This window comes from Raphanus sativus, chromosome 1 (genome assembly GCF_000801105.2).
Source record: "Raphanus sativus cultivar WK10039 chromosome 1, ASM80110v3, whole genome shotgun sequence".
NCBI classification, from domain to species: Eukaryota; Viridiplantae; Streptophyta; class Magnoliopsida; order Brassicales; family Brassicaceae; genus Raphanus; species Raphanus sativus.
The window spans coordinates 2381916-2395102 of record NC_079511.1 but is presented as its reverse complement, the minus strand read 5'-3'; the positions used below and the strand labels follow the sequence as shown (position 1 = coordinate 2395102).

General features: G+C 32.2%; 2 protein-coding genes across 2 annotated transcripts; one reads left to right on the top strand and one right to left on the bottom strand.

Annotated features, from left to right (window-relative positions):
• Positions 1-2194: 2194 nt before the first annotated feature.
• LOC108813154 (1-aminocyclopropane-1-carboxylate oxidase 4) lies at positions 2195-4200 on the top strand. The gene is made up of 5 exons (XM_018585626.2): positions 2195-2280; positions 2528-2792; positions 2917-3143; positions 3310-3643; positions 3764-4200. The coding sequence occupies exons 1-5, from the start codon at positions 2195-2197 to the stop codon at positions 4061-4063; spliced, it is 1212 nt and encodes a 403-aa protein (XP_018441128.2). The 3' UTR covers positions 4064-4200.
• Positions 4201-4259: 59 nt separating this feature from the next.
• Positions 4260-7701, bottom strand: LOC108813164 (tyrosine-protein phosphatase DSP1). The gene is made up of 5 exons (XM_018585639.2): positions 7322-7701; positions 7150-7243; positions 4979-5036; positions 4826-4869; positions 4260-4740 (listed from the first exon to the last, which is right to left on the bottom strand). The coding sequence occupies exons 1-5, from the start codon at positions 7576-7578 to the stop codon at positions 4555-4557; spliced, it is 639 nt and encodes a 212-aa protein (XP_018441141.1). The 5' UTR covers positions 7579-7701; the 3' UTR covers positions 4260-4554.
• Between the last annotated feature and the right edge of the window lie 5486 nt (positions 7702-13187).

The window sequence follows — 13187 nt, the reverse complement described above, 5'->3', positions numbered from 1 at the left end:
AATCAATAGGTTTAAAATGTATAAAGAATAAAATATAATTCATAATTTATGTATTGAATTTCAACTGTAGTGACAAGTATTTTTATTTTACTTACTCTTATAATAAAAATATAACAAACACTAAAAATGTTAAATAATTACATTAATAAAAAAAGAAAAGCTTTTTATTAATTTATCAATCCTTTGATTTCTAATAAGAACAACAGACACAATAATAAAAATTAAAATTCTTTAAAATTTAGAATAAACTGTATATTTTTACGCGTATATGAAAATACAATATATCTTCTAATTGATTTTCGGCTGCTTAATAGAGATTAATATATCATTTTTTCTGATACTATTTATGTGATAAAATATGATATTTTTGTAGTGTATCATACAAATTTCTTGCAAATACAAATCTGAAATACAAACTATAAAATCATATAAAATAATAGTTTAGATAACAAGTAAAGTATATCCCGCCCGTAGGGCGGACCGACCCTAGTTAATCTACATAACAAAAGTTTTATTCCCCATTGACGAGTTGTTTTCATATTTTTTTGGAAAATAGTAGAAAAACTGAATGTAAAACACGGCAACTAAACCTAAAGCTAGATTTTCATTTTCTAGGTTTTTTATAGAAGTTACAGAAAGTTACAAATAGTAGAATACATCAATCTACATCACAATAATGAAAAACCGAATGTAAAACACGGCATCCAAACCTAAAGTCGAGAGCCGACGAGAAAGGTGAGATGAGGACATCACAAAGCTACTAGGAGTTGTTTTCATTTTCTTACATTTGTATAATATATTTGTAAATTACACAATGGTAAAATATTTTGGGCGTGAACGTAGGGTTCCACTAAACTAGTTCCTTATTACAAGTCTTCGTTCATGACTTCTCAATTTGTTGTTTTATTACCAAATCGTTTACAAATAAGTATGCGTGATTGAAAAATATAACATCGGCTGCTAAGCCAAATATTTTTCTTTCTTGAGATTCACCTTTCAGTCCAATATATTAGTCAACATGAAATAAAACACGTTCTTATAACTATCTTGCATACTAATCAACGTAAAAACTAAATCCGATAAAATTGCAAATATCTTATTATTGGAGGCTTCATGTGAACGTGAGATTGGATATTGAAGATGTGTGAATGTATCGATTTTAATTATTTTTCTTAAAACAACACCCTTCTCCAAATAGTAAAGAAGTACAGTATATTATATCAGCTTTCATATTACCGATATGGCCACTAAGAGAAGAACGTGGTCGAATCTGCACTTTTCTGCTGAAATGAGTATTTATTTAGTTTGATCTGCACGGTCAAAAGATATGGCTCCGAGACTACGAAATGTAGACGTGCACATAGAGATCTTTCAACACAGCAGCTGTCTATTGGACACAGAGAAAGCCAATGGGTCCATCATAAATTCATAATCAATACAGGAAGAATAAAATGGATGCCATAACTCCATAAGAACAATTAGTGTGGATTTCACTTAGTAGTAAAAGCTAAACGGATATAGGTTAGAGTCGTTAGACAAATGTAACAAAAAAGACTAGACGCTCTGAATTTAAAATATTTCTTGCGGATTTGTGATATGACTTTCAAATAGTGTGTCGCTTAAAACAAGAAAATGTTCAAAATAGAGTTGGTGTATAAACTATACTAACATGAGATTAATCTACAATAAAAGTCAAAAGGTAGAAAAAACGGGTCAAACCATGATTCGTGCTAGCGGAGAACTCGGAGAACTTGCACAGTGATGGACGTTACATAAAGAAAATCATAGAAGTACTTCTGTAAAATGAAATTTATGAATGTATCATATGGTTTCGAGAATAAAGAGATATTAATCTGGTAAAACATATTATTCTGAGTTTTCTAAATATCAGTTTAGACAGCGCCTAGACGTTTGTCTAATCGATAAATTGGATATCGATTTATTAAAAAATTGATATAGGTGTTCAAAATATGGATCAAGATATCTGCATAAACAATAGATGCATGACCACCATCTAGCAATTTTTAAAATATTGGTATTTTACGGTTTCTACTCACATATTATGTTGACCGCAGCCACACATTGTAATTTTTTGCTTTTATTAGTTAACAACCATTCAACAACAAAACTAGGATAGCCCACTTGGTAAGGGATGAGATAGCCCACTTGGTAAGGGCCTTGGGGGCCAATTGTCATGCTCCCGGATTCGACGCCAGGCGGGGGGAACTACTCTTCTGTGTCACTAGCGGTATTGGGTGTTGGGCCTTGTCTTCAGCCCAGGTAATGCCCTCCCGGGTGAAGTGGACGCTGCCTGACCGGACCCTGGGGAATGACCCACGAAGTGGGGAACCCCAGAATTATCAAAAAAAAAAAAAAAAAAAAAAAAACAACAAAACTAGGATACTATAAAACTCAGTCATCAGGCTTTTGTTCAACCCTAACAATGCTCTATAAGTGAAACTTTATATAACATAATAAATTTCAAATGGTATGGGGCCACAAACCAAATAACTACTGTAACATGTTAACTCGTGGAAGTAACTAACTCAACGCTCCTCCTTTCATCTCTCTATAAAACCAACACTCTGGTCATCAGATTTAGGTCACACTTCAAAAGCGTCAACATAAAGTTAGGCCAAACCCCCAGAAACCCAAAAAAGAAAGTCATAAGAAAAAAAGAGTTAGAGATGAAGAGTTTCCCGATCATCAATCTCGAGAAGCTTAATGGAGAGGAAAGAGGACTCACGATGGAGAAGATCAAAGACGCTTGTGAAAACTGGGGATTCTTCGAGGTATTTCAGAAAGTCTCATTTCTTTTTCTTTTTTTCTTTTTGGTCAATAGAAAGTCTCATTTCTAATAATGGAAACTCGTACTCGTAGTAAAAATGAATTATAAATAACGGTTGGTAAATACAGTGTGTGAACCATGGGATTCCACACGAGCTACTTGACAGAGTAGAGAAGATGACCAAGGAACACTACAAGAAATGTATGGAAGACAGATTCAAGGAGTCCATTAAGAACAGAGGACTCGACTCTGTTCGGTCTGAAGTCAATGACGTTGACTGGGAGTCAACTTTCTTCCTTAAGCACCTTCCCCTCTCCAATATCTCCCATGTGCCTGATCTCCACGACGATTACAGGTAACATTTTAGTTTCCAAACCGGTCCGAAATTTGTTTCTCTGTCGGTCACGGTATAACTGGTTCGTTAAACAATTTGGTTTGGTTGAAAACATAACACGATCCGGTTTTCTTATAGTGGTACAAGTTAAGTAATGAGTAAACCAGCTCTGTAATTAATTTTACAGGACGTTGATGAAAGAGTTCGCGGGAAAGATAGAGAAGTTGTCGGAGGAGCTACTGGACCTGCTTTGCGAGAATCTCGGATTGGAGAAGGGCTATCTGAAGAAGGTGTTTTACGGGTCGAAAAGCCCGACTTTTGGAACCAAAGTGAGCAACTATCCACCTTGTCCTAAACCGGATTTAATCAAGGGGCTCCGCGCCCATACCGACGCAGGCGGCATCATCCTCCTCTTCCAGGACGATAAAGTCAGTGGACTTCAGCTCCTTAAGGACGGCGAGTGGGTGGATGTTCCTCCGGTTAAGCATTCTATCGTCGTTAATCTCGGTGATCAGATTGAGGTATGTGCTAAATCCCAAATATTAAACCAAACCGTACTAAACCGAATATTTGCGTATGGTTTTGTGAGTTTGCGATGGTATGATAATCAAGCACCTTGGTGTTAACCAATGATAAACCAGGTGATAACAAATGGGAAGTACAAGAGCGTGGAGCATAGAGTGATAGCTCAGACGGACGGAGAAGGAAGAATGTCCATTGCATCATTCTACAATCCTGGAAGCGACTCTGTTATTTTCCCGGCGCCGGAGTTGATCGGAAAAGATTCGGAGAAGAAGGATAACTATCCAAAATTCGTGTTCGAGGATTACATGAAACTCTACTCTGCTGTCAAGTTTCAAGCCAAAGAACCTAGGTTTGAAGCCATGAAAGCTATGGAGACAACTGTGTCCAACAATGTTGGACCATTGGCAACTGCCTAAATGAATGGCAATATAATACATAGTCTTCATATTCGAATAACTTTTATGTGGTATATGTTGTTGTATGTCGATAAAACGTTATTTATATATGAGATCTTTATATATTAATGGAAAAATTATATTTGTTGTATGTAGAATCATTAATTTTCTATTAATTTATTATAAAATTAGGAGAATTGTTACAATACTACAACAATTGATACCCAAAAAGAGCTATATTCAAAACAGACTCCTATATATTTTATCCGTATACATATATACGTATTAGTATACGTATTTTTATCTACCTAAATGGGGTTACAATGAGCAGAAAAAGGGTAAAATCATTATCAGAAATTATTTTTTCTTGAAATATAAATTATTGATTCCAGAGAAAGGGAAAGAAACAGACGAATGATTCCTCTGGAACACTTATGTGATTAGAATAATCTCTTCATATTTTTTTTTGTTGGCTTTCTTCTTTGTGTTGAGGAGACGATAGGTTCTCTGTTTTACCTGCTGGAACAAGAGAAAGTCATAGGAATGTGACTGAAGCTGGAGACGTCGAATATCTCCATGAACCTTTGATCTGAAACTCTAGCTTTTGCTGCTGCAAATCGCTGGTACTCATCAAATATCGATGTCAAACACCATTTCTGAAGTTTCCTCAAGCACCCCACAAGACAACCAGTCCGATGCTGCATGCACATTCCAAATCCATAACATTAACAGTGGTGGATCCAGCAGATAAAAGAAATGTTGAGTATTGGAGAAATAGCTTACCTTGCCTCGCTTGCAATGAATCAGAACCGGGTGGTTTTTCTCATCTGAAGAGATATTGATTTAAAAAAACGAGTTAGAATTAGAAAGCATCAATGTGCAAGTTTCTTGTGTACCTCTCTTTTTTTAATAAAGGCTTCTACTATTCATACGTACCTAGAAGGACGTTGAGTGCCTTACGGATTTTCTGGTCTGGAATGATCACAAATGGTTCCTGAAGAATTTCGATGATAAAGTTGTTTTAATATCAAAAGATCGATCATCACACCACTAAAGTTAAGCAGATAAGGATGAGAAAAGGCAATCTACTAAGCAAAGTTCTCATTCATACACAAGCAACGGTGACACTTGAGAGAGACAACAACTACGGAAAAGGTTCTTAAAACAGGACAAATCATACACGTCCTGAAAACATGTCAAATGTGATACCTTTTTACTGGTTGCGTATTGAGAGAGAGATTCTTTTTTTTTTTTATATATTAAAGTTGATTCCACATACATACACAACAACCATACGGAATAAACAACACAGAGGTCCATTTAAATACGAATCTATAATTTAGTCAAAAAAAAAGAAAAAATACGAATCTATAAGAAGGAAAGCAAAGCAAAGAATATCAACGATAAAGCTTCACAATGAGCATAACGAATCTGAGTCGATAAAATTGAAAACTAAAGTCAATGAGATTCAGCGATGTGAATGTGGAATAAATCCCACAATACAATTAGCCCACCGAGAGAATAGCACTTTAGTTTTCTTTTCAGTATGAAAGCATAAAGGGTGAATAGCGTAGTAAGTTAAGTATCTAAACGACTCCCCACATAAAGAATCTCATTAGGAGAAACATGACACTATCCTAGGAACAGAACCTACACATGGCAGATGTGTGAAAGATTATTTAATCTTAGCTCCTATTCTGGTTATATAAAGATTCTGTATCAACCATAATTACGTCCATATCAATTTCTTCAGCAAAGTAACATTCTGTATGTGACTCATAAGGGTATTCCCACCACTTACCAATGTTTGCCCAGACATGAATCACTAAAACATCACAAAGGATTATTAAACAACACCTAACCGACTTAAAACATCTTTCTACTGACCTAATATGTGTACATTTCCACAACCAACATTCTTTCTACAAATTTTTACAAATAAAAAATATAGTTTGAGGTGTTCTACTACTTCTCCACCCTCAAAAAACGCCTTTGGTGAGGTATGATTTCATAAGATATCATATCTGTATTTTTTTAAAAGTGCATACGCAATTAACAAGAACCAAGAAAACAATACCAACCGAACGCACAGAAAGTAAGCCTTGGAGTAGTGGATCGTTGACAACACTAAGCAACTCAGCAATTTAATATGTTGACGTAGCCCATTATCCAAGTTTTAAATAAGCATAGACACTACAAGGGCCACGAGTTGTTGAAGGGGCAGAAAAGAAAAGAGTGGGACCAAAAGCAAAGAAGTGGAATGTCAAGAGAGACGGAAAGAGCCAAAGAGGCAAACAATAAAGAAAGATGTGTGCTTTTTCTGGTAACACAATTAAAAAATAATAGCTTGGAACAAAGGCGACATGAAGGATCAAATTCAAGACTATAACAGATTTTAGTAATCTCTCAATCAGACATTATTTTAAGAACAACTAGGCAATATATCAAACAGTCAAACCCCTGAAATTCAAGAACCCTATTAGTATTCCACAGATTACAGTATTAAGTTGAGGTAATAAATAAATAATACAAAAGTTTTGGAGAGTCCATTTATTGTTAATGGACCCTCCTTGTGATTCTTAGATAACTCCATAAATGTGAGCAAAGGTTGTCTAGTTCAAGGACACACTGCAAGTTTTTAAATTATTAATCCATTTTCAAATCATAGAATCTCTACCCCTAGTGAAGCCAGAGGTCTAGACATCCCGGGGAAGAATCCAAGTAAATTACAATTAAATAGCAGGCCAGAGACAGAGCCAATCCTGGACATAGCGAGTTAAAACATTCATCTCGAGCTTTCTAAAAAAACATTAGTGTTTAATATGTATAAAGATCATTTAACCCCAATGTTAGAGGTAGAGCTAGATATAGCAAAATGAAACATTTGATTCTGAAGTTACAAAAAAAAACATTTGATTCTGAGTTCTTAAAGAGTTCAGTAATTAATATGTATATAGATCATTCAATCTCAAATTGATAAAAAATATTAACTATGTATTTAATCATTTATTAATTGTTTCAAGCTCTAAAAAATTTATTAGGACCGGCCAGAGGTTTAGCAATTAGGACAAGACTTACGAAGAACAGAAAGAGACAAGGATACGAACCTTGTTGCCTTCAATGCCAAACTGGAAAAGAGTAATTCCATTGGATTTGAGGAACTGGATGTTACTCTCCGGGTACGGCTCCGGACACAGATAACTTCAAAACACCCGATAAAAATCAGCAATTTGGATGATGAGATGCACAAATTGTTCAAATGCAGAACAAGTGGATTACATGATTGAGCGGAGTCCCAGAGTCTGGAGAAACGAGAAGTTAGCAGGATCAGGGAATCCAGACCGGAATATTCCGTTATCCACCATTGAGAAGTTGAGCGGTGGAATTAGGTTAAGCTCCTCAACGGATACAACCGCATCGTCAGCTTCATCGAATTGAGCCTGCTGGAACACGTTTCTCTCAACAACCTCGATCGTGCGGCAGACAACATCTTCTCCTTGCTCCTCAGTTGTCGTCTTCTTCTCCACTAGCTTCATCTTGGTAAGAAAATAATCTAAAAACTGGGATTTTATCTGTTGGTGAGGTGAGAGAGAGTAATAAGGAGAAGAAGAATATGGTCGTTACGTAGCGGCGACCTTGGGAGTTTATATAGACACGCCTACTACCTATATCGTGACTGTTAAAAAGAGAACGGAAGGAGATGAACGGGACTCTTTGATTTTATTTATTTTACTTTTTTTAAAAAAAATCTTTTATTACTAATATATTTATTTCCTTTGGCTTTGAAAAGAATCGATATTTGTATAGCTGACAAAATGAGAAACTTTGCAATACTGTATAAATTATTTATTTTTACAATCCTTGACTTGGTAAATAAAAGGGCATCAGAAGAAAACTATGGTCCTCAGGGAACACGTTCAAACAAAACCGATCCAAAAAAGTGAAAGAAATATAGTTTTATACTACTCAAGTTGGCTTTGAAAACTATATAATAATCATCGGATTTGTAACGGTCCATCTTAGTTGTATTTTAAGTTGTGATCGATCAGTCTTTTTATACATGGTCGACTGAGATCATAAACTAAAATTTAGACTACTTACAGAACAGAATGGTTTCGATTAACTTACATGGTTAACTTTACACCCGTAATTATGAACTAGTCTGAGGTAACCGATTTCATGCAACAGATTAACACCCTTAGTCAATATTTGAACCGAGTTGACGCACCATCGACTTATATTTAAATATATGAAATCATTTTGCAATGTCGAAGTATGACGATTACAAGTAATATGGTTCTGACGTACTGTTTAAGTTGTTCAAGTAAAAAAAAAGCAGTAGTTCAAGTAGCCCTAGATTTATTCAGTTTACATGGGGTTAAATATATCTTTTACAACTTACGACTATTTTGGAATATATAATTTAAGACTCTAGTTTTTAATTTATAATATAATATTTACTATGATTGAAACTAATGTAATATAGTATTCACTGAAAACAATCAATTATTGACAATATTATATGAGGAGCTAATCGAAGAGAGATATTCCAAAACGAAAGAAAGAGAGAAAAAGTGAGATTCCAGTGGACAAGAGTTTCCTATGCTAAGTGGTAGGAAGAATAATCGCTGAGTCTTGAGTCATGTGGCAGTATTACATATATACCGCTTTATATAATGTACAAGTTTTTATGGAATCTTAATCAGATTTGATCCAAGCTAGCTAGGGGAAAAAACAATGTACACATGATTTAATAGTTTTGTATTTGAATGACTAATGTATTCTAGATTTAAACCTGACAACATGTATATGTGTGTCTAACTTAAAGTTATTTTTAATAATTAGTACCAAGTTCTAATCATATCTTCAATTGATTAGTTGTAAAAATTAAGATGAGTGGTTTTTTAGCTGCATAACTTATGAGGATGCTGAAAATATCATCCCAACCGTTAGAGTATATATGTCTATCAACCTAATAAAGACGAAACAATGTGAAGTAAGCAACAGGAAAGAACCACATTACGACAATGTATAATTAGAATCCACGCAACATCTTTGTCCTCTGCTGCTGCATAACACTCGCAACCGAAAATTACATTTTTAAATACATTAAAAACTGATAATAAGTTAATAACTAGCAAGAGACAGAACTCTGTAACGTTTAGTGTCTACACAGAACCTTTAATTGGATAATATACTCCATAAAAATAAATCTGAAATGGTACATTCCAAGGAATATACCTTCTGATTCCAAAAGATTATTGGGTTGTAAGCGCTTCGCCACGTATGAAAGTGCTTCGACGCCGTAAAGGACTTACCGTAAAAAGACGTACGGGACAAATCATATTGCCTTCAAATTAATATTTGATAATTAATTTTTCAAAATATTGCTGTTTTTAATAAAATATTGTGATTATAAAATAAACTAGTTAATTATTCGTGCTAAATGACTACTTAACGTTTTAGAAATGTATAGTATATAGAAAAGAAGACGATTCATTCTTTTTATTTTTATTTTTTAGACACTGAAGATCATTCATTCATTTGAAGAATATATTACATATAGTACATGCATGTTCTAGGGACAATATTAAAATGTGAATATGACAATCCAATAATAAAGAAATCGAATCTTTCGAAAAGAGATTTGGAATGAAACTTGAAAGAAGTTTTTATTTTCACTATTTTATGATATATCTATCTAACAAAAAAAAACATAATGGTTTAGTGTTTTTTGTATGTTGTCATTCAAAAGCAACATTTTTTTTGTTATTCAAAAGCAACTTTACTAGTAAACTATCAAGTCCTCCAACTCATAGATGGATATTTCAAAATATAATAATCAATCATCTAGTGACATTTTTGGATTCAGGGGTACTCTGAGTTTGTTTTTGGATGTGACTATTTCGAATACGTTCGTCGTCACATGAATAATTTGAGATGAATATGTGAGATAGATAGACAGCTAGAGCCTAGTGGCATCGCTTCTTCACCAAACTCCAGGTTAGACCCTGTGTTAGATTAAACTCAAAAGCTAAACCAATCTAAATTATTTTCTCTTAATCGAGGTTCCTAAAGAATGTTACTACTATGTTGGGCTGATCATGACTTTTTTTTTTGGGTCAAAATGTTAAAGGCTGATCATGACTTGTACGACATGGGCTGTGCATGTATTGTTTTCCTCTCTTTTACACTTCAACTAAGTGTTTTCCTGCACCATGTGCAGTAAAAAAATTTTAAAATACTTTTTAATAGATAATATAAATTATATTTAATTTTTTATTAATATTATAATTTTTTTTTATCAATATTTTAATATAAATTTGATTTAACTGAACATTAAAATCAAGATAAAAACAATTTTGTTTATCTTGAATTATATTTAAAAATGTGCATGTATATATTTAAAATTATAATCTTAGGTAGATTTTTATATCTCTTTTTTTAATTAAATATATTAAATAAATATGTAAAAATGCATAATTGTCAAAAATTAAAATTAAACAATATTTATAAAATCTGTAGATATATATAAGAAACTAATGATTTTACGATTTAATTTGATTTTATGATTTAATTTTTATAATTTTCTAAAAATATGTATATATTTTTGAAATATTTTTAATTTAAATGATATTTCAAAATTTGAAATGCCATAATTGAATATATTTATTTTAATGATGATTTATGAGTTATTACCATATTTTTAAAAAGTCCAAAAATATAAATCAACAATAAATGTAATATATATATGAGTTATTACCATATTTTAAAAAGTTTACCAAAAATATAAATTAACATTAAATATAATTTTCCATGTCATATTAATCTATAAGACATATCATCAATTTTAGTAGCCATATCACAATTATTAATCTAGGTGTTTTCATGCACCATGTGTAGTGATGAATTTTTTAAAAGTTAAATTTTATATTTTAAAATGTAATTTATTAATATTATATATTTTATTATTTTGACCAATAATTAATATAAATATCATTAATTAAGCATAAAATTAAGATAATTTTTTTATTTAAATTATATTTAAGAATATATGTGTATATATATAAAGTTAAAATCTTGGATAAAAAAATTATTTATTTCATTTGGTTAAATATATTAAATCAACTTGTACAAAATTACTAAAAATAATATAAAATTGTATAATTATCAAAAATTAAAAACTAAATAATATTTATATAATTTGTAAATATATAAAAGAAACTAATGATATTACTTTATTTAAAATTCAGAAAATTTAGAAAATTTTAGATGATAAAAATTTTATAATTATAAAATTAAAATTATATAATATTTCGAAATTCAAAATTTCATATTTTAATATATTTATTTTAGTGATGATTTATGAGTTATTACCATATTCTACAAAGTTTACCAAAAATATAAATCAATATTAAATGTAATATATGAGTTATTGCCATATTCTAAAAAAATTTCCAAAAATATAATCATCATTAAATGTAATTGTCCATATTTAATCATATGACATGTCATCAATCTTAATAACCACGTCATAATTTTTTTGTGAAAACGATTGTAGAGAAGACATGTGGCAAATCACTTCTCAAATATAGACTAGGGGATTGAGTATCTTTTAGCATATAAACATTTATTTCTTGCTTCTGCCATGATATTTAGCTTCTTTCATAAAGAAACCGCTGGAAAAAAAAATCTATAGAAAAACAAACAAAAACGAAACTGCAAAAATATAAGATCGGCAAAAAGCAAAAGATTCACTAAAAGGGTGCTTGCATCGAGTTAGGTCCTATTGAACACCTCACTTCACTTCAACCAATAACCAAAGCCTGTTACTCCATCCAGATAGTGTAAGAGAGAACTAGTTAAACTATATTCATGAGACACGTACATGCCTCCATCCTTAATACATTACATCCTCCGCTGGTTATATTCGGTACTATATACCCTGCAGAATATCAGTATATCACTGAGCGTAAATCTTCACGTAACTTCATATTCTACTATATATCTTTTACACTTGATAAATAATATTTATTCTGTTGCTCAAATAAACTTGACAATATATGATAGAGCAATTTCTAAGCGACTGATGATGTTTCTTTATTTTTCTGATTATGATTGTTAATAGGTTTGGAAAAATTTAACCACAAGCGGTGATCAAGTGGTATAAGGTGGAAGGGTGCTAAATATTTTAGGTTTGAAATCTACCATTTTTTTTTGCGTGGGTAGATGACATGTATATCTACTTTGCATTGTGAGCAAGCAGGTCTACTTGGTGTAAACATTATTTTACAGTTTCCATATCAAGGGAATATTAAATTATACACTATCTACATCAAATATAAAGCCTTCAATTTCAACCAAACAAAACTACCTCAGTTGAATTAAGGGAACACATATATAATTCCACCGTCAAATATACATGTACCATATATTAATTGATTTGTTGGCGTTTGTCATGATTCATGATATGTTCATTAAATTGTTCACGGCTAATAGTGTTAGTACACATGTCTCATTCGCTAAGAATGATATTATATATAAGAAAAAACCCATATAACTTTTGGAACAGCTGAGACAAGAGTCTCTAACAAACCCCTACAAGTCATAAAACGCATGGCTCATGAGATACATAATGATTTTGTGAGAAAGTATATATAATAATATTAGGGTTCCGTAATATTATAAATTATAATGGACAGACGGACGAGTACGAGTGTAAAAACGCTTTTATAATGACTTTCCAAAGCATGCATGTTCATTGATATCATGCCCATTCCGAAATTGCGTACTAAAATACAAAATGGATGATAGACAATGAACATTTCAGGAAGACTATTCACGTACGCAGTTACGCACGAGTACTCTCTCTCAGTACTTAGTTGAAAATTTTGGGGTTGTTATCTCCGATTCTGTCAAACAAAATCCATAAATTATTGTCGTTTCCATGTCACAGAAAATCAACCCTTATAAAATCTGGGGTTTTATCTCTTATTTTTGACAAAAAGTCAAGTCAATCGGATAATAAACATGCCCTATGCATGCTCGGATGTGCCACTTATTGTTGACATATTGAATTACTTGTGGCGTTAAGGTTGCCCAAGTTTGACCGCAAGGAGGTGTTTGAATTTCCTTACCAAGAATC